The sequence below is a fragment of the Thrips palmi genome, unplaced genomic scaffold (genome assembly GCF_012932325.1).
Source record: "Thrips palmi isolate BJ-2018 unplaced genomic scaffold, TpBJ-2018v1 HiC_scaffold_19, whole genome shotgun sequence".
In the NCBI taxonomy this organism is placed as follows: domain Eukaryota; kingdom Metazoa; phylum Arthropoda; class Insecta; order Thysanoptera; family Thripidae; genus Thrips; species Thrips palmi.
Genome location: NW_023144628.1, coordinates 6845689 through 6871609, shown reverse-complemented (window position 1 = coordinate 6871609; position 25921 = coordinate 6845689). Strand labels below are relative to the sequence as shown.

The 25921-nt window shown below is 61.0% G+C and overlaps 1 protein-coding gene across 1 annotated transcript; it reads left to right on the top strand.

Annotated features, from left to right (window-relative positions):
* Positions 1–89: 89 nt before the first annotated feature.
* On the top strand, positions 90–25921 carry LOC117646285. The gene is made up of 3 exons (XM_034387128.1): positions 90–353; positions 25575–25715; positions 25865–25921. Exons 1-3 carry the CDS (start codon positions 90–92, stop codon positions 25919–25921), a joined length of 462 nt encoding a protein of 153 aa, XP_034243019.1.

Here is a 25921-nt window from a genome sequence, read left to right as displayed (position 1 = left end):
GCAATCCCCACCCCAGATGTTGCCCAGTTGGCGGGCTGAGGTCGGCAACCCTTTCGAGACTGGTGCATCGTAGAAATTTTTCCAAACTAATGTGGCGGCACTGCAACTGTCCTCCACTCGTGCAGGTGGGGCAGGAGGCGCGGCCGCAGGCGTCGGCGGTGGTGCGCGGGCCGCGCCGCGAGACCTACGACAACCGCGTCACCATCCTGGGGCTCTTCGAGCTCACCATGCACGGCGTGGACCGGCCGCACGGCCGCAGCGAGCTGGCCGCCGCCAAGATGGCCGTGAACAGGATCAACCAGCTCGGCCTCATCAAGGGCTACACGCTGCAGCTCATCTACAACGACACCAAGGTAAGCAAGTTCGGCGACCGCGACGCCGCCGGAGCGCCTGTGGCGGGCAGGGTAGGCCACCCGGGCGACATGCGTGCGCAGCGCGCAGCGGCCTCGGGGACAAGGATGAAGCCGTCTGGCGGCCAGACGGGCTGGCAGCCAGGCAGGCAGTCCAGCAGGCAGCCAGCGCGACGTGAAGGCGGCCGCACGGCCCATTGGCCCTGGTTTTTATTGGGCCAAAGTGAAGGGCCATAATTGGCTTGCGACAGGGCCTGGACGGGGCGGCCGGGAGGCTGGAGACGCGCTGCGCAGCGCTACGTTAACCCGATCCAGCCAATCCGGCTCCACGGGCCTCGACGGCCATCCCCCGCCTCAACTTGAGTGGCGGCGGGCGCCTCCGCCCCGCTGCTGGCGCGGGGCTCGGGGAGAGGGGGCAGGAGGGGCGACGCGCCCTCGGGCCGCTTGGCTCGCTGGGGCGCCGCGGCCGCAGGGCAGGGTCAGCTCGAGTGGCGTTGCGGTAGGCCGCGTCTCAGCAAGCTCCTCCCGTAGCTATTAGCGGTTTCCATGAAACTCACCTGCGGTAATCGGCCGCGGCTCTGTTCGCGACACACAAACGGCAGTGGAACCCTGGTGGGAATCAGTGTACTACGCTAACCTAGGTCGCCACCGCGAGCGTGCGGCGGCTCGGCGCGCGCAGCGCCATCTCGCGGCGACTCGCGGAACCTCGTCCGCGCGTGAGGCTAGTCTGAGCGGTGACAATTTCTTACGCACGCGACGCGCGTCGTTCGCTCGTCCGCCCCGAGTGTGACTCCCCCTTCAGTCTGATTGCGGTTCGCGGGCAATAACGGCCAACGGTCTAATCGGCCAGCAGTCCGGACTGATTAAGCGGGCCGCCTCTGTAATGAACAAGGCGCGGCTTACGGTGTGCTCGCGGTGTGCCCGCGCGGCACGTGGCGGACGGATTACACCGCTACACTGTCTCCGTAATTAACCGCGCCGTGTGCATTAGTGAAGAGTAGTTCGGGGAGTGCGTCCCCTCCCCCCCCCTCCTCTCTCGCAACCAAGGCGCCGCCCTTCGCTCCGGGAGGGATTGGTCGTAATGAAATTGGAGCAAGCAGCAGCAAGGATTCGGTGGGGCCAAGGGCCGCCCAGGGCCGCCCAGGGCCCGGCCGAGATATGAAGCGGGGAGACTGATCCTAACTGGCCCGGCCCGCCGCCAGGCCGCCAGGCGCCAGCAGACTGATCCCGCGAAAGTCGCTTCCGCCGCGCTGTCTCTCTCGCCCCTATTCGGAACCCCTCATGAGTGCGAGCGAGACAGAGCGGCGAAAGCGACTCTCGGAGCGTGCAGGCAGGCCTTGAGCACCGCGTGCAGCAACCACGGCGGCGGCCTCCCTGCTGGTGGGGCGGCCGAGGCCGAGGCCCCACCGCCCGGGGAGAGGACGGCCCCACGGCCTCGAGGGAGGGGCCGGGGATGTGCCCGGGGAAAGTAATGGCCCTGGGGAAAGGGATCAAGATGTTGGCCGCACCACATGATGGCACTAAGTGATGTCGGCCAGGGCGAGGGTGGCGGCGGCGGCGGGGCGACGCCGTCGTCGCACGCGGTTCGGTAAGTCACCGGGACGGGGTTAGTGAAAGGGGACGAGGGAAGGCCGCGGGGAGGACGCTTCCCGTTTTCGATCCGGTTGAGACAAAGACAGAGGCAGAGCGGCGCGTTGGAGGGAGAGGGATCGCTGCCCGTGCTTGCCCATGCACTTTGCCGCTCTGCCGGCCTGCCGGCCCTCCTCTGATGGACGGCTCGGAGTGGATGCAGATGGGTCCGCAGTGGCTGAGCCGTGGCTCCGCTAAAACTGTAAAAAGCACAACAGGGCAAAACTAACTAAAAAAACGTAAACAATAACAAAAGGCCACGGTCGGGACGCAAAGCCCCTTTTGACCGATTTCGCGAATCCATTATCATCATCGGTGCTGTTTGGGTCCCTCTGTACCTGCAGCGGCTCGAGAGATGGAGGTTTTCAGCGTGCAACGCGTGAATTTTTTACATTGATGCTTTGAGAAGCAAAAAGGAGGGGAGTGCGCAGAGTCGAACCGCGGACCTGCAAATCGGAAAGCGGTGCACGCGCGCACGTGGCCATGAAGGCTTGTTAGTTGACCGATCCGCACGTGTGGCGGTAGCTGGTGAGGGGATTCGAACCACCGTCCCTACCGCGCGTGGCATCGCGTGGCGAGGGACAGCTGGCAGCCGGCTCGGCTCTATTCCGAAGGACATGAAGCAGTGCCGCCGGACGCACGTGCGCGCGCGCACCGCGGTGGCAGCGTGCTTGGCCACGGCGTGCTTGGTCACGGCCACGGCCTGCACGGAGGGCACTGGCAGGCCCAGGCTCTGCCATTTGTCGTCACGGTGCGGTGGGCCGCGCTGGGCCGCGCTGGGCCGGGCTGGCCAACCCCCTATTTAGGTCGGCTTACCCGGACTTAGCCCGCGTGGATCTCTTTAGCCAGTCAGGGCCCTGGCTGCCCTAGGCTCATTCCGAACGCTCTGTCTCTCTCGCATCCACGGGGCGCCCCGCAGGGGTGCGAGAGGGACAGAGAGACGGGGCGCTGCTCACGCTGTTCGGCGTGAGGCCGCTGGGCCGCTGCGTTCCCTCCGCCCGGGCCACTCCCTCGTCCCCGTCGGCCTGCCGTCGGCCTCCTTTGGCTTGCTGAGTGATTAGGCGGCCCGAGTCTTGAAAGTTCAAAATAATGTCCGGGTCTCTGCTGAGCCACTCTGAGCCACGCTGAGCCGTGAGCGCTCCAGAACGGCTGGGTTAGTGGCCACGCGTCCCGCACCGCAATTCAAAGTCCCCGGGTTCAAGCCCCGGTAAAGAGTGTCCCTTTGTTTTCCTTTTTTTCTGTTTACATGTTGTGTAGTGGAACGCCGCTTGATAAGGTCAGTGCGGTGGGCGGGGTGGGGTGGGAGGGGAGCCTTCAATGCCGTTCCTGGGCCTTGCCTAACTGGTTGGTCTTGCGGATGGCTGGGATGGCTCTGCACACTGTTAAAACTAAGGTGAAGCGTTCCGCTGCATTCGCTCTGCCAGTGGCGTGCCTTCGGAATTCCCTCCCACATTTGGATCTGGAAGAGCAGGGGGCTTATCGGCACCGGCGCGCTTCAGGCGTAGGCACAATGCGATAAGTGCGAGAGGGACAGAGCAGCGAACCGCGAAACGGGCGGCGATTTCCCCTCGCAGATTCATCTCGAAGGAAAAATGCTGTCTGGCCGTTGTTGCCTGCTGGTTGTTATGCCGCCTTGCCGCCGAACTAGGTGGCGGTCTGGCGGTCTGCGGACTGATGCCGAGAGTCGTTTCCGCCGCTCTGCCTCTCTCGCACCTACACGGGACGCCCCATGAGTGCGAGAGAGACAGAGCGACGAAAACGACTCTCGGAGTCAGTCTGCTGCGGCGGCGCGGCGGGGAGGCGCTTCATTTCTGTCTCATTCCGCGGCGAGATTGGAAACGGACGGCACGGCGGAGGGGAGGGGAGGGGAGGGGAGGGGAGGGGTGGGGGGCGTGTCGCCGCCGCGCCGAAGCAAATATCAGTGCTGTCAATAAGGCGAACGCGGATATTACGACCTTCGGCGTGCACACGCCTTGTCGCAAAGGGTGACCGAAAACGCGGGGCGTGGCGAAGCAGCATGTTTTGCAGCAGGACAGGAGCGGGGACAGCAGCCCGCCCCACCGAGTGGGAGGTACTACAGCTGGAAAAACCTTTTTGGTGTGTTGTCGCTATTTTTGTTGTTGTTGTTGTTACTCTGTTGGGCGGGCCGACTTTTTCCGCCCCCGCGGTCGCCTCGCAAACACTGAGGCAGAGGGAGTGCGTGCAGCATCGCGAGGTAAATAACCGCGCGCTGTTCCAATACTTTTCCCCTCCCTCCCTCTCTCTCTCTCTCTCTCTTCGACGGCCGGGGCCCTCCCGCCCCTCATAGGCCTCGTGTTCCCTCCGCCGATCAAAGGCGCTTTTTCACGGTATTGTGACCGGCTGCCTACTTTGGTCCGCTCCACTCGGACTCGAGTCGGGCCCGCCTTCGCCTGCCCGCCTGCCCGCCTGCCCGCCTGCCCGCCTGGACCGGCACACTACGTAGTATCATGCCTGGACGCTGGCAATGGAGCCAATGGAGCACTCCCGTTTTCGCGCCAAATTCGAAACGAGGAGTCCCTTCGCGTTGCTTTGCATCCCATGCGCGCCTTCGCGGCGAGACGCTCGGACCACATCGTCATCGCTGTCCGATGGCTGTACACTGTAAGCCCCGCGGTGCGGCCAGTCGGAGGAGGACAACCCGATTAAACCACCCGATTCGTTTTATGCAAAGGGGTATAACTCCATGCTACGAAAGACGGCCTCCTAATCGTGACGTCAGCGCCCCCAAGGCAGTGGTACCAACGTAGAGAACAGAAATTGCGGTAAAAGCGGTCTGCCCGGGTGGGTGTCGAACCCGCATCCCCCGAGCCGTTAGCGGCTACGCTAACCACTGCGCTACCGATCTCACATGAGAACAGCGGTCCAGCGCAGCATCTTGGCGGACCACGCTGGGTCGGCTCTCACTTTTCGGTTTAGATGTTGGCACCTCTGCTGCCGGTGCGCTGCGCAGACGGGCCACGCGCACCCATAAGAGATATCCCCCTTTGGTTTTATGGCACAGTTTGGCCGTTTACCCTTCAGCAAGCACGGAGCGCGCTCGGCGTCGCGACCGCCAGCCAGCGGACTGATTCCGAGAGTCGTTGTCTCTCTCGCGCCCATACGAACATCCCATATGTGCGAGAGAGACACCGCGACGAAAACGACTCTCGGAATCAGTCCGCAGACAGTACAAACACACGGAGGGGAGACAATGTCGATCTCATCATGGCGGGGATTTTGTGTGTGAATATTCATTTCACTACTAGTCACACTCACACAGTCACGCGCAGTCACAAAAGGAATACACGCGACACGGTTCGCTCTTACTTCATCAAACAGACTTCGCCAGTGTGTCTCTCGTCCGCATGGGCGGACAGGCGGGCGGACGGACAGGCAGACAGGCAGACAGACAGGCCCGGCCTGGGATTCATTTTCATGAATGAGGCCCCGGGCCTCCCTGGCCGTGCCGGGCCGTGCCGTGCCGGGCCTTAGCAGCGTAGCAGACTCATCTAAAGGAGGAAGCTCGCTCCTTTCTTATCTGTCCGCTTTTCCAAAAGTTGCTCTCCCTCAACCCCCTCCCCCTTGCTTCTCTGCCACGGTTCCGCGGGCAAACTCAACGGAGTATGATTGAGTGGTCCTCGCGCGTCCTCGCGTCATGCACCCGCCGTGGACTCTCCATGGCCGTGCCATGGCCGTGGTCAAGCTTGGCGTCATCTCGGTCCCCGCAGTCCCCGCGGAGTTCTTTCCTGCCGCTCAGTGCAACGGTTTCTCTGTGTTGGTTGCATGTCGGTAAGCAAAAAGAAAGAGAAAAACACAGAAAATAGAACTGCTCGTGGCGGAGAATCGAACTCACAGATTGAAACTGGAAACTCAGCTCTCTGTGCGCGCGGCTGCCGAGGCGCAAGCCGAGCTCGCTCTTTGGCGTTCCGTCGCAGCGCTCGTTGGCGTCCCGAGCACGTGGCACGCACGTCTCGGCGAATCAAGATTCTCGCCGGCTGCCAGTGGCGGCGCAGGGGCCGAGTCCGTTTCGTCGCTCCGTCTCTCTCGCACCTACACCGGACGGCCCATGAGTGCGAGAGAGACAGAGCGACGAGAACGACTTTGAGTCTGCGGGCAGGCTGGCGCTGGCACGGCGGGTTGGCGGGCCGCAGGGCAGGGCGGCGGGGCAGGGCTGCAGGCCGTGGATTAGTGGTGGGTAATCTTTATCCCTGTCGTCGGCTTGCCTCGCAGCTCACAGCGCGCTCACAGCCCCCAGCGGGGCCCCACTACGCTACACTACGCTACACTACGCCACCCCCACAGCCCGCCGCGCGGTCTCTCCTCTGCATTCCTCTTAACTCCGGCAAGCTTTTACCTCCCTGCAGCGCCACAAATTGAATTCTCTTACAGCAGCGAGACAGGTGCGGTGGCCAGGCAGGCCGGGCAGATGGCGCGGCGGCCCCGCCCCGCCCCGCCCCGCCCCGCCCCGCGCACCGCACACATGCCCGCCCCGCCCCGCCCTCCTCCGTAAAGTTGCCAGAGATTGGCATGACGGTGAACGCCGCCGCCGCACCGCCGCCGCGCCGCCGCTGTCTGACTCCAGCAGTTAGGGAAGTCGTCGTCGCCATCCCATCCTGGCGCCGCAGCGCGCCGCCTTGCCAGTCCTGGCACCGTTCGGCTCGATGGCCCGGCTGGCTGGCTGGCTGCCTGGCCGCCTGGCTGGCTACCTGCCTGCCTGCTCACGTGTGCGTCGGCGCTCCAATTTAATTACTATTACCGGCCTGGCCCCGCGGGGGGCCGCCATCTCGCCGGAGCCGCGCGCACCTCTCAGCACGTTCCCCTTATCTCTTTGGAGGGCCGCGGCCTCGGCCAGGGCTGCCAGGGCTGCCAGGGCCTCGGCTACCCAGCCCGGCCTAGCCCGGCCCGGCGACGCGCGGGGTGGCGGGGAGGGGGAGGGGCTCATTACGAGCAGCCGATCAGGCGATCAGATTGCAATGAGCCGCGTCCCGGACGAGGAGGCCCGCGCCGCCCCGCGGCACAACAGGGAAGGCAGCGAGGCAAGGCGGGCGAGGGGACTGGAGGCAGCGGCGGCAGCGGAGCGGCGCGAAGGAGTTGGACAACGCAGAGAGATTTCACTTGGGAACTTACTTGGCCTCGCCTCAACCTAGCGTAGTACCGGCTGCCTCGCATTTTAATTTTTGCAAGAGTTAGCGCTGCCCGCACCGAGCCCGGCTCCGCGACTGCCTCGCAGTGTAGCGGGCTCCAGCAGACTCCAGCAGGTGCGGCTTGATGTGCTCAGCGCGGCTCAGCGCCCCGCGACCTCGTTAGCCCCTTAACGGTGGATCAGCCCCGGCCTTCAATCGATCACGGCCAATATGAGCGCGTCGGCCGTCGCCTGCAGGCTCGTTCCGGTCCGGACGGCGTCCCGTCGCTCTGTCTCTCTCGCACGCCCGCGGCGGCCCGGGGGTGCAAGGGGGGCAGGGCGACGAGAGGCTGTTCGGGTATGGCGGGGCCACTGGAGTGTGGGCGTGCGCTCGCCGGTCCAGGGCAGCAGGGCACGCCGAGGCACGCCCAGGGCGAGGGAGCGCCGGCAAAAGGGCCAAAGCGGAAAACCGGACCGTGCAGCCCTTCGCTCCCATGCTCCCGTGTTTCCTCGTTTTTATTCGACATACGAACAAAAATCTTCGTATTATGACAACACAGCCACTTTATTAACGCACGCAGGAAGATCATCAGAAACTCATGACGACTTTCTTCATAATACGAATGAATCTCTTTATTATGATACTTTAGTATCGTACCAGTACTGGGAAATATCTGAGTGGTATGACTGCACAGCATTTTGTCAGTGGAAAATTGAACGTATTTACCGGGGGGAGATAGCCAAGGCGGTGTGGTGAGCTCTTCTCGCTCCGTAATGCCATGCTTCGTCTTGCTGGTGACGCGTGTCGTCCTCCTGATGGTCTTCCTCCTGCCAGCCACACGGCCACGCCGCCACGCACGGCGCAGCGGGGCGGGGCGAGCGCGCGGCGTGTTACAACTGGGGATGGTGTGCTTTGGCCAGGAATCACACCTTGGCGTTCCCCGCCCGTCTCGCCCCGGTACACTCTGTCACGCTCCGTTGCAAGCCCGCCGCCCCGCCACGCCCCGCCCCGCCCCGCCCTGCCCAGGCCTGGCCCACCCCGACACCGTGCCGAACGGGGACAGTGACGATTAAGCAAAGCTTGGCGCTTCGCCTCGGCCGCCTATTCCGTTCGTTCCGTCGCCTGCAGACTGATTCCGAGAGTCGTTTTCATCGCTGTCTCTCTCGCACCTACAAGGCACGCCCCGTGAGTGCGAGAGCATGAGACTAGGGGTAATGGACTCGCAACGGAGCTGGCCGGAATCTCTGCATTGTTAACGCGCTCAGCGGTGACAATGTGCGGTTTGAGATGGCCCGGGCCATTCGGAGACACATTTAAAGTATGCCCTAACCAAAAAAGTTTCAATTTGCCCACCAGGCCTCGAACAGGAACAGCCTACCGTGCGCTACTCAAATGCGCAGGCGACGCCATGTACAGGGCGACGCGGGGACGCATCTTTAACCGGCGATAGAAGCTTCCCGATGCCGCAAAAGTGATGGGACATGCTTAGTCGACATATCAAGGTGCACCACTTGCCGACATGCACCACTGGAAGCTTCTAGCGCGAGTTGAAGAGGCGCCCCCCTGCGTCGCCGGACCATGGCCGTCGCCCTGCGCATTTGAGTATCTGCCAAGATGGTACTGTTCAAGCCCTGGTGGAAAATTGGATTTTTTTTGAATTTAGGGCATACTTTAAGATGTCTTCTTTCCAAAAATGCCCGAGCCATCTCAAAACTCGCATATTTAGTCGGAGAAATAGTGAACTACAATTAGCAAAGCAGAGATTCCGGCCAGCTCCGTTGCGAGTCCATTACCCCTAGTCTCATGGCGAGAGGGACACGGCGACGAAAACGGCTCTCGGAGACAGTCCGCTAGCTGGCCCTGGATTCGTTAAGCCGCGCTGGCCGAGGCGGTGGCGGCTTGGCGGTCGTGCGGGTGCGGGGCCGGGCCCGAGGCCGGGCCCCACTTTGCTGTCATTTCGACCACGAACCGTTCTCAATGGGAAATGGCTCCCCTGCCACGCTGCCAGCCTGCCTGCCCGGCCTGCCCGGCCCCACTCACACGGACAGCCCTAACCGGCACTAACCCTCACTCACCGCGCACCGCGGCGCACCGCCCCCTGCCCCCTGGGCCCTGGGCCTGCACCCTGCCAGCAAGGCGAGCATCCTGCATTGCGTGGCGGCCGCGCTGGAGCAGCACCACTTGGAACACTTTCAGTTTGCGCTGCCGGATCGGCTGCCAGCTCGGCTGTCGGCCAAGCAAGTGCACCCAGAGGACCACGCGGTGCATTCCTTGCCAAGTATTCGGAGCACATGCAAGCTATTTCCTTCATTTACACCAAGTACTTATTTTGGTGTTAGTCGCCTGCGACATCATTTCTTTGTAACACCTGCACCATGTGGCAAACGGTTTTCACTCTCCCATTTCACCGCTAGTGCAGGACCGTAGAGCAGAGCGCCTGTCAAGCCGAGGGTAGGCCGCACGCCGCACACGCGTGTCCCGCCGGGCGAGGGGCGGCCTACCCGCCGGGCGCTCCGCGCTCCGCTCACAGCAGCGCAGCACTGCGCAGCACTGCGTGCAGATCCGTGGGTCAACACGGCGAACCGCGACCACGGGGGACTTATGCACTGCAAATGGACGCAAAATAGAGTACGGGGAAAGTTTGGACCATCCTCGAGCACCCCCCCCTCCTCTCCCACACAGACAGACACCCCCCCCCCCTCTCTCCCTCTCACACACTCGCACGAAGCGGCGTTGCTGCTCACGGCAGTACGCGTGCATATCGCCGGCGCATAATATTGCAGCCTGCCGTCTCACCCTCGTCATATTAATGTTGTTTCTGGCCTGCGAGAAAACGCCTTTCATTAAACTTACCCTCTTTCTCGCGAGGCGTGGCTGGAGAGAGAGGGAGAGAGAGAGAGAGAGAGAGAAAAGGGTGCGGGGGTCTTCGTAATGACGGAACGACAGACACAAAGGCGCCCCGAGTGTGTTTTAAGCTGGATTACGCTTTTCAACGTGCCGGACCGCGTCGCGCTCCCTCGCGGCAGAGCAACTGGTGCCGTAGCCAATTCCATCCTTTTCCCCCGCCAGCGGGGGACGCTGGGGGAGGGGGACGTCGCGCACACACGTTCTGCTTACCTTGGGAAGGATAATGTCCATATGAAGCGGCGGACGGTTTGGTTAGCCGAGGAGGACGCCGAGGACGTCGAGGACGTCGAGGACGCCGAGGACGCCCAGCACGCCGTGGACGCCGAGGACGCAGAGGACGTCAAGGAGGCCCCGAGGGACCCGGAGGGGCCACGGGGGAGAGCTCAAACTGCTGTTAGTGCTGTGCTTCGTGCCCTGCGAGTGAAACACACGCACGGCCTCGAGGCGCGGCGCGTCCGGGCCAGCCTGGTCCAAGACACATCGGTGTTGGACCGTCCGGCAGTTCGTTCTCCGAGCCCACTTGCGGCGAGACGGTTCGCCGGCCGCGTGCCGTGTGCGTGTCCGTGCTGGCACAGTGTCAGCACGCGACACCCGGAGCAGGCCGTCTAGGCCGTCGGTCCGGTTCGGTCGGACGGCCGTCATCGCCAAGAGTTTTTGCGCGCCCGCGCCGCGCGTCGGCCCGTGTCTCCGTGTTCCTCGTCAGCGCGAATTATCATGGGTCCCCTCCCCGGTTTTTGCGGTTCGTCCCACAGCAGGTCCCCGTTTTTTTTCCTTCCCCTTTTCGCGTAATTTCCCGCACGAATGATTCCACCTGGACGTGCGCGTCGCCGCTATTTGGGTTCCCGCCAGCCCCGCCAGCCCCGCCAGCCCCGCCAGCCCCGCCAGCCCCGTCAGCGCGGCCAGGCAAATGATGTCCGCGACGTTTCATTCGGCTTGACGGCCGTGACGGTGGCAGCCGGGAAGGACGAACGGACGGGCGTTCGGGCACGTTCGGGGACAGGCTGCGTTTTCCACTTTTTTGATGAGTCGCCAGTTCGCGAGCCGCCAACGTGCGGGGCGCCGCGCTGCATCGGCGAAGCAGCGAAGCAGGCGAAGCCCTCATTTGCCATTCATTCAGTCTCTTACATTCAGCGGGCGGAAAAGGAAAGGAGGGAGGGCGGCAGACAGTGGCGGTGCTGCCAGGGGCGATGCAGGGGGGGGGGCAGCACCGGGGCTGGCGTTGCCGTAGGTCGGCGGGGGGCCCTTCTGGCGTCGACAAGGCATCACCGAGTCGCTGGCTGCGCTCCTCGGCCCTCATCGACGCCCCCCTCCCTCCCCCGCCGAGGGTTTACCGGCTGAGAACGGCGCTCGGGGGATTCGATTGTCGTTAATGCGTCTGTGCCGCCATCGGGGCGGACGAGATGCTCGAAACAAAAGAGCGCACTGCCATGGATATCGGCGCTCGAAAAAATAAATCACAGAAAAGAAAGAAAAAAGAAATACACCGATGTACTGCGTTTGTGGAGCGCGCGCCCGCCGCACTGCGAGGTAACGTACGCCCCCCCCCTCCCCTCCCCCTCCATCCTCGCCAGCGGAGCTCCGACGGCCCCTCCGTAATTCATAATGCAGAATGAAAATCGGCGCCGCTTTGCAATCAAGGAAAGCTCTTAATGGCGGATTTGGGATTAACGGAACCCCGGCCGCTTCGTTCCGAGCCGCGGAAGGAGGGAAAGGGGGAGGGGGAGGAGTCTACGCGGACCGGTGAGGAGGACTTTTTGACACGGCCCCTGTACACGGTGCCCTCACCGCCCGCTCCACAACCCTGCCGCCGTCTCTCCTACTTTGCATTCAATGCGCCTTTACGCAAATCCGGAGGATTACAATATTACTCCAGCAAAAACTTTGTCATCGCGTTATTCCGTCGTGTTTCATTGACAAGAAGCAAAACTTGCGTTGATATTACGACGGTGGCGGCTCTTTCGGTGGTCTTGGAAGGGGAAGGGGGCAGGGCCTGGCAGGCAGGGGTTGGAGGTGGTGGCAGTGAAACTGGCTGGCGCATCAGGTTCGCCGGATCGAAGGAGCAACACCAGAAAGTCGCCCTGCATCGCCTGCCGCCCCACTGCTCCACTGCTCCACTGCTCCGCGGGCTGGGCGCTCAGGCTGAGGCTTCCCCCTTCAACCCCCTGCCTGCCCCCGCCCGCCCCAGCCCCACGTGGCGTCTAATCCGGAACGAATTCGCCAAGCACGGCGGGGCACGGCGAGGCACGGCGAGGCACGGCGCAAGATGAATAGGAAGCATTCTTTTTCCCGCTGAGGCGGCCGTTCAGCAGGGCGCGTGGCGTGGCGTGCAGGGAACGACGTGGGGAATCGACTTGGCGGAAACGACGTGGGGGAAACGACGCGGGCAGAACAGCGCGCAAAACAACGTTGGCGAACGTGAGCGAAACGGCGCGGGAAACGAAACGGGAGGAACGGCGTGGGGGGAACAACGTGGGGGGGGGGGGGAAACGACGTTGACAAGAAAAAACCTCCCGGGCAAAACATTGTTGGCGAAGGTAGGAGAAACGATGCAGGGGAAACGACGTAGAGGAATGGGGAATAACAACCTGGAGAGGTTGTGACTTTCCCTGTCCGACGTTTTGATTAGAAGAGTGGGACACTGACGCTAAGAGCGTCATCTTTGGCACGGCCGGCAAGGCGGGCTGCAGCTGCAGGGGAGGACGAGGGAGGACGGCGTGTGAGAGTGTGGCAGCGAGGAGAAGATGCAGGCCTGGGGCAGGGCAGTGTGGCAGCGAGGAGAAGATGCAGGCCTGGGGCAGGGCAGGGCACGGCATCGGGATATTGGGCCCGGAGCATGCGGGCGATGCACGCATAAAACCCGGCAAAACTTTTTTCCTCTCTGCTGCTGACGATCGAGTCGAGATTTCCCGAGATCTCCGGGCCACGGAGACGGCGGCAACGTAGTCCATACCCGCCCCGCTCCGTCCCGCCCCGCTCCGTCCCGCCCCGCCCCACCCCACCGCGCCCCGCCGCGGAATAGACCTATCGCCCTATCGCCAAATTGTATTGACGCTCCAATTTCCCGGCCCTGGCCGCGCCCGCATTTATTTTGTTTGACTTTTATTTTTCCGGGACGCAGGGCAGAAAGGGTGCTGCATGTTGGCTATGGCCAGGCCACGGTCAGGCTACGGCCTGCTCGGGGCGGCCCGGGCGCCTCCCTGGCGGCGCCGGTCCGGTGGTTTATTCACGAATCCACTATACGGTGCCGGCGGTGCCCGGGCCAGGCAGCCGGCCGCCGGCCAGCCAGGGCAGCCAGCAAGGGCAGCCAGCTACCCCCGCGCCGTGCCACGCCGTGCCACGCCGTGCCACGCCGTGGCCCCAGGAACAAGGTGCCCGCCTGCCACGCCGCCACGCTCTCCGGGGCTGCACCATCAGGGGCTAATAGAATGAGGCAGTAACTTTCCCTTCCTCACGTGTGGTGTGTGCATCACCCCGCCGGCCTCTCCGGCCCTCCCCCACTCCTGGCCTCATTTCGTTATCAAATAAGCGGCCCTGGCCAAAAGGGCGGAGTGGCGCGCGGGTCCATCCAGCAGCGCGCCGAAGTCTAACTAGCTGCGGCATGGCAGCAGCAACAACAACAACAGCATTACCGTCGTCAACAACAACAACAACATGAAGCGGAGCCGCGGGGCCGCGGAGCCGCTCACCAAGCAAATCTCTCTCACGGAACGCCAGCTAATGTCCTTGGCCCCACTGGTGCCGTTTTTGCCGCCGCTGCCTCCGGCTCGCTTTGCCATGCTCTGCGTGGCGGTGCGGACTGTGAAATGACTTGATTTCCTTGCAAATGGACAGGAAATAGTCGGGTGGCCGCGACGCGACGCGACGCGACGCTGCTCCCTCTGCCCCGGCGCGTCGCGCGTGACGTGGCGGACAACGCCGGGGACGCTGGAAGCTGCCGAGGCGCTACGCTCGTGCCGCTGTCACCCACAGCTGTGGGCAGTGTAGTGAAACATGACTCTGGGCACGTTAACACACTGTGTGGCCCAAAATTTGGACTCAGGAACGTGCACTCTCGTTCCAGGAACGTGATGTGACACGTCCCCGGAAAGAGAGTGTGGCGATACGAATGGCTTTCTTCACACCACTAAATGTATTTGCACAATTTTATAATATAAGGCGTGCGTTTCAGCAATGCACCTAGACGCCCCGCTGGCCCTTTCACTGGGCCACCACTGTGACAGTGACCCACAGTGTAACGAGCCCGACTAGGTTGGCTGGTGCGGCGAACCTCACCAGTGATAAAAACAAACAACAAAAAACAATAACAAAAGATAACAAAAAACAATAACAAAGATACGGGACGAAAAAAAAAGTGGTGGTCAATCAAAAGCGGTCGTGCGGTTCAGCAGCACGCCGTCCCCCTCCCTGCACATGACGGCCTTGGACTTCCAGTGGCGCGTGCGCAAAAAACACGGCAAAAACGAAAACATAACGCAGCGAGAAACGTGAATAATGCGTGTCTGTCCTGCTCCACGTGGAATATACGCGCGCGCTTTTCCAAAAGAAAAGGCTTTCTCTTCAAAGTGGACCTGCTGAGTGCAGGGAAAAGCGGGGAAAGCGGGAAAGGGGGGAAGGGGGGCGGGGGGGGGGGCGAAAGGCCGCTTTCTTTGCGCGACTGGACTGGCTGGGCATGGGAGTCAGCCCGGAGAGGGGGCTGTGTTCAGAAAATAAAAATGAAAGCACCTACCTACCTGCCCCCGGAAAAAAAAGCGGAGTAAGAAGAAAATCCCCGATGCGGAGTCTCGAGAGGAAGTAGAGGAGGTTGGTGTGTTTTACCGCTCATTGTTTCAGAGACTGGGGGCCGAAAGATGCACGGTGTCTCTGGTGACGACCTAACCTTCGCTTGGCCCTCGCAACCCTATCATCACAGCCCCCGAAGTCCTTAGTCAGTTACAAGCTCGCGTTGCTGCGTGTCCTCCTGTTTATCCTGTCTCTCTCTTTCTCTCTCTCTCTCTCTCTCTCTCTCTCTCTCTCTCTCTCTCTCTCTCTCTCTCTCTCTCTCTCTCTCTCATGAATTAACTTTCTGCAAGGGTAGCGCGCCTTACCTGGCCACCGCCTTTCCGGCTCTTCCATCCCATCAAAGAAGTGGGAGTAATTTAGCGAGGATCCCAGGCGGGACCCGCGCAGGCTACCGCGACCGGGCAGTGGACTGATTCCGAGAGCCTCTGTCTCTCTCGCACTCTTGGGGCGTCCCGTGTAGGTGCGAGAGAGACAGAGCGACGAGAACGACTCTCGGAATGAGTCTGCAGGGCACCCTGGGCGGGGCGGGGCTGCCCCGCGGATTTCCGAAAGACGGAGGGCGGGCCATGGCAGGGGCCACGGCAAGGGCCGCGGCGAGCCAAAGAATAATGACGACTAGCGCGGCGGCGGGCCGCGGGCCAAATCCAGTAAGGCCACTGGAAGGTGGCGGCCATGGCGGGCGCCTCGGATTGCGCTGTCATTTGAATTTGCAGCGCCTAGCCGCCGCGGTCCAGGATACGCCGAGCCTCCGAGGAGGCGGATTGAAACAGCCTCGGAGCCAGCCAGGCAGCCAGCCAGCCAGTCCGACCGCGAGAGCCGCCCGAGTCTCATGGAGCAGCCTCATTCTGATAGTCCTTTTCGTCGCTCTTTCTCTCGCGCACTCATGCACACCGGGGTGCGAGAGAGACAGAGCGACGAGAACGACTCTCGGAATCAGTCTGCAGCAGGCCGGGGCCGCGGTGGCAACGCGGTCCCTAGGCCTAGGCCATTGGTCCAACTCAACAAGCTCGGGAGCGCCAAGCACGCCAAGGTGAGGGGACATAAATAGAGGCTGCGGGAAGGCGGGGAGGGGAGGGGAGGGGAGGGGCGGTGGGGAAGCTCATCCTCCAATAGCAGCCGCGAGACCCCCGAGGGAGCCGCCCGCGACCACCGCGGCCGCGCGCCTCCCGAAAGATGCCCGAAGATGCCCCCGAGGCGCAGAGACGCGACAAGTTACCGTGGCCTCGCTGCCTCGCCGCCAACGCCAATGTGGCCGCCATGCTGCAGCCGCTGCTGCTGCTTCGCGGGTCACGGCGGGGCGGGCGGGGCGGGGCGGGGCGGGGCGGGGCGGGGCGGGGCGGGGCGGGGCGGGGCGTCGCCTATGTAGGTCCGTGGCGTGGCGCGGCGTGGCGGTTTACTGAATGGCACCGGCTGTGAGCTGCTACAGGTGGGGAAGTCAGGGGAGAAGTCAGGGGAGAGCTATTGTGTGTGTGTGCCCGCGTGCGGCGTGTGTGTTTGTGTGCTTGCGCGTGTGTGTGTGTTCTGTGTGTGCAGGTGTGTGTCTAGGTGTGTGTGTGCGCGTGTGTGAGTTTGCGTACATGTGTGCGTGCGGTGTGTGGCGCAAACGGCGGTGCGGGATCATTTTCCCTCGGGTATAAAAGTGTCTCCCCGGAATGGAGTCTGTTGCCCTCGTAAAACCGGATACTTTCTCTCATTTCCATTTAAAATAGTAATGACGGTCACGCTGCCGCCCTTTCCCCATTGTTGTCTCTCTTGCCCTTTTTTGCCCCGGTAAAGCCCTTGACTGCGGCAAGCCCCTTTGTGGCACGCGGGCCGCCGCGGCCCACGCGTGGCGGGGACGGCGCACGGGGCACAGCACACGTAGTCGAGTGATTGCGCTGCCCGCACCACTCGCTCTGTCTCCCTCGCACCCCTCCGGCACACTCCGTGAGTGCGAGAGAGACAGCGAGGAGTGCGGGCGGCGGTATCGCTCGGCCGGACAACGGGCACCGGGCTCGGCGCACGCTGCGTCCCCGTCCCACTCTTGCCCGCGCGGTCGGCTCCGTCCGCGGAATGACCTTGTCGGAGGGGAAGGAGCAGGTCGACGGATTTTCCCCGAACGGACAAAGGCGGCGCGACGACAGCGATGTTCGCCGAATCCGCTTTTATGCCGCCGGTGGTTGTGTGGTGCTAAGCTGCCGCGCGGGTAGCGCCTGTGGAGTCCAGGGTAGGCCGGCCCGCCAGGCCCGCCAGGCACGCCCGCGCCGCGTGGAGCTGGTGCAGCCTACCCGGAACTCCACAGGCGCTCTCCGCGCTTCGCTCGCTTCGCTGGGCGCCAGTTATCCGACAGTTATCCCTGCTCGAAAGTTTCTGGCTCTGGCGCCACGGAGTCCCGGAGGTTGACTCGCGTGCGGAGTGTTCAAGGGCCCCGCTTACAATGACGGCCGAAAGCACGAAGGCGCAGAGAGGATGGCGGCACCCATAGCAAGCCGGACCCACAGTCACACGGACCCACAGTGGGCTGGCGGTCAAACTCCCGGACGTATTTTGAGCTCCAGAGTCGTTAAATAGGACTCGAACCGAATGTGTGACCCCACCAATGGACTACTCGCTCGGAGAGCAATGGTGGGGTCACACGTTCAGTTCGAGTCCCATTTAGCGACTCTGGAGCTCAAAACGCGTGTAGAGGTTTGGCCGCCGCCATCGGTCTTCTGACCCACTGTGGCACTCACGGACCAACGGACGGACGGACGGACGGACGGACGGACGGACGCAACGGGCGGCCGGCTGTGCAAGGCTGTGCAGGCTGTGCAAGCTGTGCGGCATTACCGTGCGGGACACGCGTGACCAACATGTTGGCACCAGACTCCAATTCCCCCTCCCTCCCCGCAGACCCAAGCCTCGGGACTTCTCCGCGCACCTCCAAGCCTTCGGCTCGCTTCGGTCACGCGCACTCCCCGTCCCAGAACACAGCGAGTATAAAAGCAGACCGTCTTTTTTTCGCCGTAGGGCCTTTTACGGTTTTGAACGCTGCACTTCAATCTAGGCGGCGGCGTAGAAGCCTTTCAAAGCGGAGCCAAGCGGGGCGCGCGGCGGAGTCACACCCTTCACCCGCTGGAGTGCGCGACCGGGGCCCGGCTGGCTGGGTGTGTGTATCCGAAAATCGAGAGCCACTTTTGGGGTCGGGTGGGTGTTTCACGGGTAAGGGCCCATAAACAAGCGGGGCGCGCCGGCGCGCGAGCCTGAAAAGGTGACGCCTGTCTCTCTCTCTCTCTCTCTCTCTCTCTCTCTCTCTCTCTCTCTCTCTCTCTCTCTCTCTCTCTCTCTCTCTCTCTCTCTCTCTCTCTCTCTCTCTCTCTCACTCTGAATGCAGAGAGCAGGGCGTAAACCGGAACCGCCCTCAAGTGCAAGATGCGAATTCAAAGCGCGCGGGCCCCCATGGTGGCAGGCGGGGTCCAAACAGAGCTTCCGCACCACTCCGTCTCTCTCGGACTCACGGCGGGCTGGCGGGCGTCCTGCGGGGTGCGAGAGAGACGGCGCGACGGAGCCCTGTGTTTGGAATCAGCCTGCAGGCAGGCCAAGCCGGTAGGACAGCGTGTGATATCACAGCGGTGGCATTCCGCTGAATTTGTTGAAAGGCTTTTGACGAGGGCATCACACCGTCCCGCCACGCCCCGCCACGCCTCGCCCCGCCACACCCCGCCACACCTCGCCCCGCCACGCCATACCCGGCGTTGAAACTGGGTCAAAAGAACCGCGAGGCAGAAGAAGGGGATAACCACGTCATTAATAATTTTAATTCGGATAGCGAACGCGGTGGATCGACCTGCTGGAAATTTCCGTTTGTGAATGTGCGCGGCCGGGAATCACGCTTCGCACCGCTTCGCACGCGGCGCGCGGTCGCTGGCGAGCAGTGCGGTGGGCCGTGCGGTGTCGGAGGTGAAGCCCGCCGCCAGCCTGTTAAAGCAAAAAAAAAAAAAAATCATAAAAAACAAAACAAAAAAAAAACATAAATCTTTGAAACACACGGCGACCTTGGCGAGCCTATCTCCGCCAGCACAGTCTCTGGCCGCGAGCCTTCTGGCCGTCCTCCGCAGCGCAGCACTGCGCGGCACGGCCCTGCAGTCTGGTTCCGAGCAGTGCCTCTCGCTCTGTCTCTCTCGCGGCATTGCGGAACACGAGCCCGAGAGAGACAGAGCGACCGCTCGGACCCAGCCTGCCGGCTGCCCTCCTGCCCTTGCTGCCCTCGCTGCCCTGGCCCGGGCCGCCCTTTTCCCGTTGATGTTTGGTTTCCTCCGAGGAAGCCGGCGAGTTGTTAGAGTGGCCGGGAAAGAAGGTGGATTAATAGCGGCATTAAGGGGTGCTCCAAGTCCGGCCTGGCACCGCCCAGCCTCCCCCCCCCCCTCCCTACTCTGAAAACTCCCCCTCCTCGGGCGATTTCTGCCTTTTTCTCGCAAATTCGCGAATCAATCCGGAGACTTTGTCGGCGCTTTGTTCTCGACAGTAGTCGAGGACCTAAGAGTCGTTTATTGGTTTTATTTTCGTTTTATTCCATTTTATTTCCCCCGCGGAATCGAAAAGCCTGTTGCGGAAAGCGGCGGAATAAATAATGACGAATAATTAGTAAAGTAAATAAACAATGCTGCAAGCGACCGAGGCACTGGTAAACGTACGGCGGCGCGGAAAACAACTTTGAAGCTCAGCGTGGCGGAAGGCAATTCGAGTTTACATTTAATTTTCCCCCTGCTTTTTTTTTCTCTCCTTCGTTCCTCCTTCGCGTCGCTCTCGAGACTCTAGCTATCGGCCACTTGGTTAGTTTTCTGTCAAAGCGGCATCAGTCCGATGCGACCGATTTTGGAGGGTTTTGAGCCTCACCTTTGGACAAAGTTTGACTAAGTTTAGGATGTTTGGTGAAATGTTGAGAAAAGGCGGGTATACGACAAAAGGTACCCCTTTGTTTTGGACCAAAGTTTGTTAGGAATGGCCAAAAAAAAAGGTCCGATCGTGCTTTAGCTCAACAAAGCATATCTTCACATTCGGCGGAGAGAGAGAGAGAATATGCTGGGAATAATCGCAGCCCGATAGGGAGCCTTTAGCCCTTCAAGCGGCCCAGGCATCAGCCAAGATGGCTGCGAGCAGTCTGCGGCCGGGGGTAAACACGCCGAAAAAAAAATAAACAAAAAAAAAATACGGGGGTAAAAAAATAAAAATAGAGAGTGGAGCTGAGCGAGTTGTAAGTAAGTAGGGCAGGGATGCGACAACATGTGTGTGCGCGTCGCAGCGGTGGCGGCAGCAGTCGATGGCGGGCCATTCGTCACCGAGGACCAAGGAGTTCCCCCCCTCTCTCTCTCCTGAAAGTCAGTCGAGAGGAAGAGGGTATTACGCGGCCGGTTCGCCGCGGCCCTCGGCAACTCCTTCGGCAATGAATGCTGAATAGGTACGCCGCCGCCCCGAACAAGTGTACGCCGCAGCGGGCCGAGTCCGAACCGAACGGCGCTTCCCCCCCCCCTCTCTCGCCCCGACAGGAAGCCCACGAGCGAGAGAGAGAGAGGGCGAGCGACGAAAGCGCTGTTTCGGAAAGCGCCTCGGGCGAGACAGCGGCCAGCAGACCGATTCCGAGAATCGTTGTCGTCGCTCTGTCTCTCTCGCACTCATACGGCGTCCAACAGGTGCGAGAGAGACGAAAACGGCTCTCGGACAGTCTGCGGCGCGCTCCTGCCTCCATTACGGCCCGCAAATGACTCACGTTTGCATCGGCCGCCTCCCCCCGCCTTCTCTTTATCGAGTCGGCCGAGTCGGCGGCCGCTGCTGCTGTGTCACCTCGCCAGCAGACTCATTTCCAAGAGTCGCTCTCTCTCGCACTCACGAGGCGTCACATAGGGGTGCGAGAGAGACAGAGCGACGAATCAGACTGCTGCATACGCCCCACGGCGCCCCACGGCCTCCAAATTATCGGTCGCATTCGGGCGACGGGGGCAGCCGCGCGGGGGCCTTGCCCGGCCTGCCGTTTTACGGTGCAGCCTCACGTGCAGTGCAGTGCAGTGCAGTGCAGGCCCACAGGGCAGTGTGGGCGCGGGGTGCGAGTCAAGTGCTCCGGCGCCGAAAAAAAATATAATAATCCAGTGCAGGCTGCAGGCGGCTGGGCGCGGCGGCCGTCCTCACACGTCGTCGCCCAGCGGCGTGACATTTTAATGGGCCGTGCATGATGCCGCCGCTACACTGCAGCGGCGCACCGCGCCGAGCCGACTTTTCACGTGACACTAGAAAATGGAAACGTGAGAGTATACTTTGAGTTTCGTTCGCGATGCGGAAGAAAAAAATGAGGTAAAATGCGGGAGGTTCAATGGGACCATAAAGATGCAGTCACAAAACGAGGGGCTATACGAGGTTTGGCCACAGCCCTGTGGAAACCGACTTCCACGTTCAAGTCACTGGAGTCAATAACCGTGGTGTTTTTGTTTAATAATATAGTCGAAAAAAGATTTGAGATGTTGGGAGTCGATCCCAGGACCCAGCTGATGGAATGGAACCACACGTCTGTAATCTGTCAGCTAGCAGAGCCGAGTGAGTCCTGTCATCAGCTCTGTCGGACGAGACGTGTTTCCTTGCTCAAGAAACGACTTTTCAAGTTCATTAGGTTTTGTTTTGCATCGAGAGCGACGGTCTTCTTGGAGACGGCGAAGCACGGCGTCGTTGTCCTCGCTGCACCTGTGCGCGCCGGGCCGGCCGGCCTCCGGGGTCCTCTTCCCTTCTCTTGCCGGGCCATGCCGGGCATGATCAAAGCGTAGGCGGGGCCGGCGGGGCTGCTCACGGTGCCGTGCCTTTTACACGGCCGGGACAAAGTCTCTGCTCCGTTATCGTCTTTTCAGTCCCATACCCTTCATCCCGGCGGGCCGTCAGGGGCGGCGGGGGCCGCGGGGGCCGCGGGGGGCGGGGGCGACAGCGTGCCCAGGGGCGCGCTGTGCGCTCCACCGGGGGGCGCCCTTCCCCCCACCCCGCCCTCCTCGAAACATAACCCGGTCCGGGCTGCGGGGGCCCCGGGGGCCAGGTGACGGGGCCACCGGCCATGACAAAGAAGCCTCGGAAAAAAGGGGAACAACCCGGTCGGGTTTTGTCCGGCGGCGCGTGGTGCACTTGGACCCGGATGTGTGTTTTTCTTCTTCGACGGCGACGTCGTGGTCGCGGCGCCGCGCGCGCTGTTTGTCGGGTGCGATGCAAGGCCGTCAGGTTTCGGGTCGGGACGTGGAAAAACGTGGGCACTTCAGAATAGGAAGCGGCGGCGCTGAGAATCGAACCCGAAACGTCGTGACTTTACTGACGCTGATACCACTGAGCTAACAAGAGAGAGTGTGAACCTTCGCACGTCGCGCGACGTGCGAGACGTGCATGTTGTGGGAGCGGGATCCATCTCTGTCCATTGCTAACTAACTTTGGCTTTGACGCCGGTGCGCTGGGGCATCCGAGGGCATTCCTGCTGGCAAGTGGGGTGGCAAGTCGAAACTAAATTACGTAGAGAATCCCCGTGGCGCGAAGCGGAGCATGCCGCACCGGTACGTACTGCTCGGTACTTGGCGTGGAACAGGCACTATCCGTTTGCCAAGACCGTCCTTGTTGTGTGTGTGTGTGTGTGAGGGAGAGAGAGAGAGAGACAGACAGACAGACCGCGCCGCGGTATGGCAGATGTGTTGCCGATATGCCAATGACAAAGCCCCAGACGTTTAAAAAGTGAGCCAGAGAAACAAAGAGGAAACGGAGACAAAGAGAGACAAAGGACATCACGCGGGGTCACTTTCCAATCCGCGAAAGTTTTTCCTTCCTCGGACTGATTCGGAGGCCGCATGAACGCAGCGAGGGATGAATGTCCCCTTTTTGTTTGTCCCGCTTTGCACTGTTTGCGGTTCGCGGTGTTGCAGCGGCGCCAGCCGCCGGCGTCCTTGGCTGCCTTCCGCGCTGCGCGTGCTGCCTTCAGCTCTCGCTTCAGCTGGTCTTGGCAGGCAGGCGTTTGGCCGCCAACGCCACGGCAACGCCATTGCCTGGCTGCTCTATTTGCCCCTGCACTGCTAATTGGTGGCGAGGCCGGCGGAGGCAGCAGGCCGATTCCGAGAGTCGTTTTCGTCGCTCTGCCTCTCTCGCACCTGCACGGGACGCCCCATGAGTGCGAGAGAGACAGAGCGGCGAGAACGACTCTCGGAATCGGCCTGCAGGCAGGCTGGGCCGGGCGGGGCCGGGCACACCTGCTGGAATTAGCGCGTGATTAAAAAAGCGCGCCAAATATAAACAGCGAGTGTGCCGCGGCGCGGCTCGGCTGTCGGATCACGCACGGCGAGGCGCGCGAGGCGCGTTGGCAGGCAAGGCAAACACTCGTTAATGAGCGCTGGCTGCGCGCCCTTTGCTGTAAAAAAAGAGAAAAACACGAGCACACAAAAAAACGAGATAATTGTTTGGTGATTGGGAGTCGAACCCGAGTCCCCGATGTGGACCGGGATTCGGTTTCCGTGGTTCCCCCGCCATGGCTGTGATGAATGGTAAGAGAAACGACTCTGTCAATACGCGGCCCGCGGCGCGGAGTTTGCCGGCGATCAGCATTCATTGGGGGTCTCTGCGGCGGGAGGTAGCGACCCACCGACGCAGCCACGCAGCCACGCGGATGGGTCAAGTGCTTTCCCCGCCACACTGTACAGCGGACTGCTTCCGAGAGTCGTTCTTGTCACTCCGTCACTCGCACTCATGGGGCGTCCCGTATAGGTTCGAGAGAGACAGTGCGACGAAAACGACTCTCGGAATGAGTCTGCAGAGTACAGGCTGAACCGCGCACCGCACAGCCCAAGGCGCAGCCGCCCGCCGCGCTCAAATTTCCCCCCGAAAGGGAAAGAGGCAAACTGGAGGCCGCACTGCCACTGGAACCACTCGCAGTGAGGGCGGCCCGAACGGTCTCTCCGTGTACACGCTGCTCCCCACCGCATAGATGGAGTGCTTCGGCGTGGCCGGGCGCGGTGGTTTCGTCTCGCAGGGCGCCTTTGCCGGAGTAATCAGGGAGCAGGGCCAGTGGCCCTGGGCCACCTCGCCGTGCAGGCGCACCCTCACGGCACAGTGGATTTGCCAGAAGACCGGCGCAGGCGGCCAAAACCCCCAACGCGTTTTGGGCTCCAGAGTTGCTAAATCAGCGGTTCTCAACCTTTCTCGGCTCGCGACCCCAAATTTGTAGCCAAAAATTTCCGCGACCCCCAGGAAAAGTTTCGCGACCCCACGGGACCCCTCCTTTAGCATGCCACTGCGTCTGATCCGAGGCGGGCATTTTGCTCCCTCAACGGGCAATTGGTCTTTGGACCTTCCTTTAGCATGCCTCTGTTACGGAGTGCGATTATCAGTCTTAGTTTGGGAGCAGTATTGTCTCAAAGTTGGCCAAAACGCTCAGAAATGTCTTTAAAAAATCATGTTTTGGGTCGATTTTAAGCAGCCACTGCGTCTGATCCAAAACGGGCATTTTGCTCCCTCAACGGGCAATTGTTCCTTGGACCTTCCTTTAGCATGCCTCTGTTACGGAATGCGATTATCAGTCTTAGTTTGGGAGCAGTATTGTCTCAAAGTTGGCCAAAACGCTCAGAAATGTCTTTAAAAAATCATGTTTTGGGTCGATTTTAAGCAGCCACTGCGTCTGATCCAAGGCGGGCATTTTGCTCCCTCAACGGGCAATTGGTCTTTGGACCTTCCTTTAGCATGCCTCTGTTACGGAGTGCGATTATCAGTCTTAGTTTGGGAGCAGTATTGTCTCAAAGTTGGCCAAAACGCTCAGAAATGTCTTTAAAAAATCATGTTTTGGGTCGATTTTAAGCAGCCACTGCGTCTGATTCAAGGCGGGCATTTTGCTCCCTCAACGGGCAATTGTTCCTTGGACCTTTCTTTAGCATGCCTTTGTTACGGAATGCGATTATCAGTCTTAGTTTGGGAGCAGTATTGTCTCAAAGTTGACCAAAACAGGCACAACGATTTTTCAAAGACATTTCTGAGCGTTTCGGCCAACTTTGAGACAATACTGCTCCCAAACTAAGACTGATAATCACACTCCGTAACAAAGGCATGCTAAAAGAAGGTCCAAAGACCAATTGCCCGTTGAGGGAGCAAAATGCCCGCCTCGGATCAGACGCAGTGGCTGCTTAAAATCGACCCAAAACATGATTTTTTAAAGACATTTCTGAGCGTTTTGGCCAACTTTGAGACAATACTGCTCCCAAACTAAGACTGATAATCGCACTCCGTAACAAAGGCATGCTAAAAGAAGGTCCAAAGACCAATTGCCCGTTGAGGGAGCAAAATGCCCGCCTCGGATCAGACGCAGTGGCTGCTTAAAATCGACCCAAAACATGATTTTTTAAAGACATTTCTGAGCGTTTTGGCCAACTTTGAGACAATACTGCTCCCAAACTAAGACTGATAATCGCACTCCGTAACAGAGGCATGCTAAAGGAAGGTCCAAAGACCAATTGCCCGTTGAGGGAGCAAAATGCCCGCCTCGGATCAGACGCAGTGGCTGCTTAAAATCGGCCCAAAACACGACCCCAGCTACCTCGCCGCGACCCCTTAAAATTTTTTCGCGACCCCACTTGGGGTCGCGACCCTAAGGTTGAGAACCACTGTGCTAAATGGTACTCGAACCAACCGTGTGACCCCACCAATGGATTCCTCGTTCGGAGAGCAATCCATTGGTGGGGTCACACGTTCGGTTCGTGTCCCATTTAGCGACTCTGGAGCTCAAAACGCGTTGGGGCTTCTGACCGCCTGCTGCAGCCCCTGCTTCGTGTTGTTGCAGTGCGACCCGGGCGCGGGGGTGGACGCCTTCTTCCACGCGCTGTACGCGCTGCGCTCGCGGCTCACCCTGCTGCTGGGGTCGGCCTGCGAGGACGTCAGCGAGAGCGTGGCCAAGGTGGTGCCCTACTGGAACATCGTGCAGGTAAGTCATCGAGCCATTCAGAAAGAGTGGCTCTGTCTCTCTCTGGGGCGATAGAGACAGAGCGATGCGAACAGTGTTGGCAACCGATCTGCAGGCGAAGCAAGTCCGCTGTGGTTGTGATTCCTTGTTAACGATTTCACCCCGCTTAGACCCTCAACACTGTACTTTTGAGGAAAATTAAAAAAATTCCGAGACAGTTTAATTAA

Excerpts from the sequence above, each read along its gene's own strand:
- LOC117646285 (XM_034387128.1), top strand. The coding sequence starts at position 90 with ATGTGGCGGCACTGCAACTGTCCTCCACTCGTGCAGGTGGGGCAGGAG. Across the intron at positions 354-25,574 it reads TCATCTACAACGACACCAAG|TGCGACCCGGGCGCGGGGGT; the intron begins GTAAGCAAGTTC and ends GTGTTGTTGCAG. Across the intron at positions 25,716-25,864 it reads CCTACTGGAACATCGTGCAG|ACCCTCAACACTGTACTTTT; the intron begins GTAAGTCATCGA and ends CACCCCGCTTAG.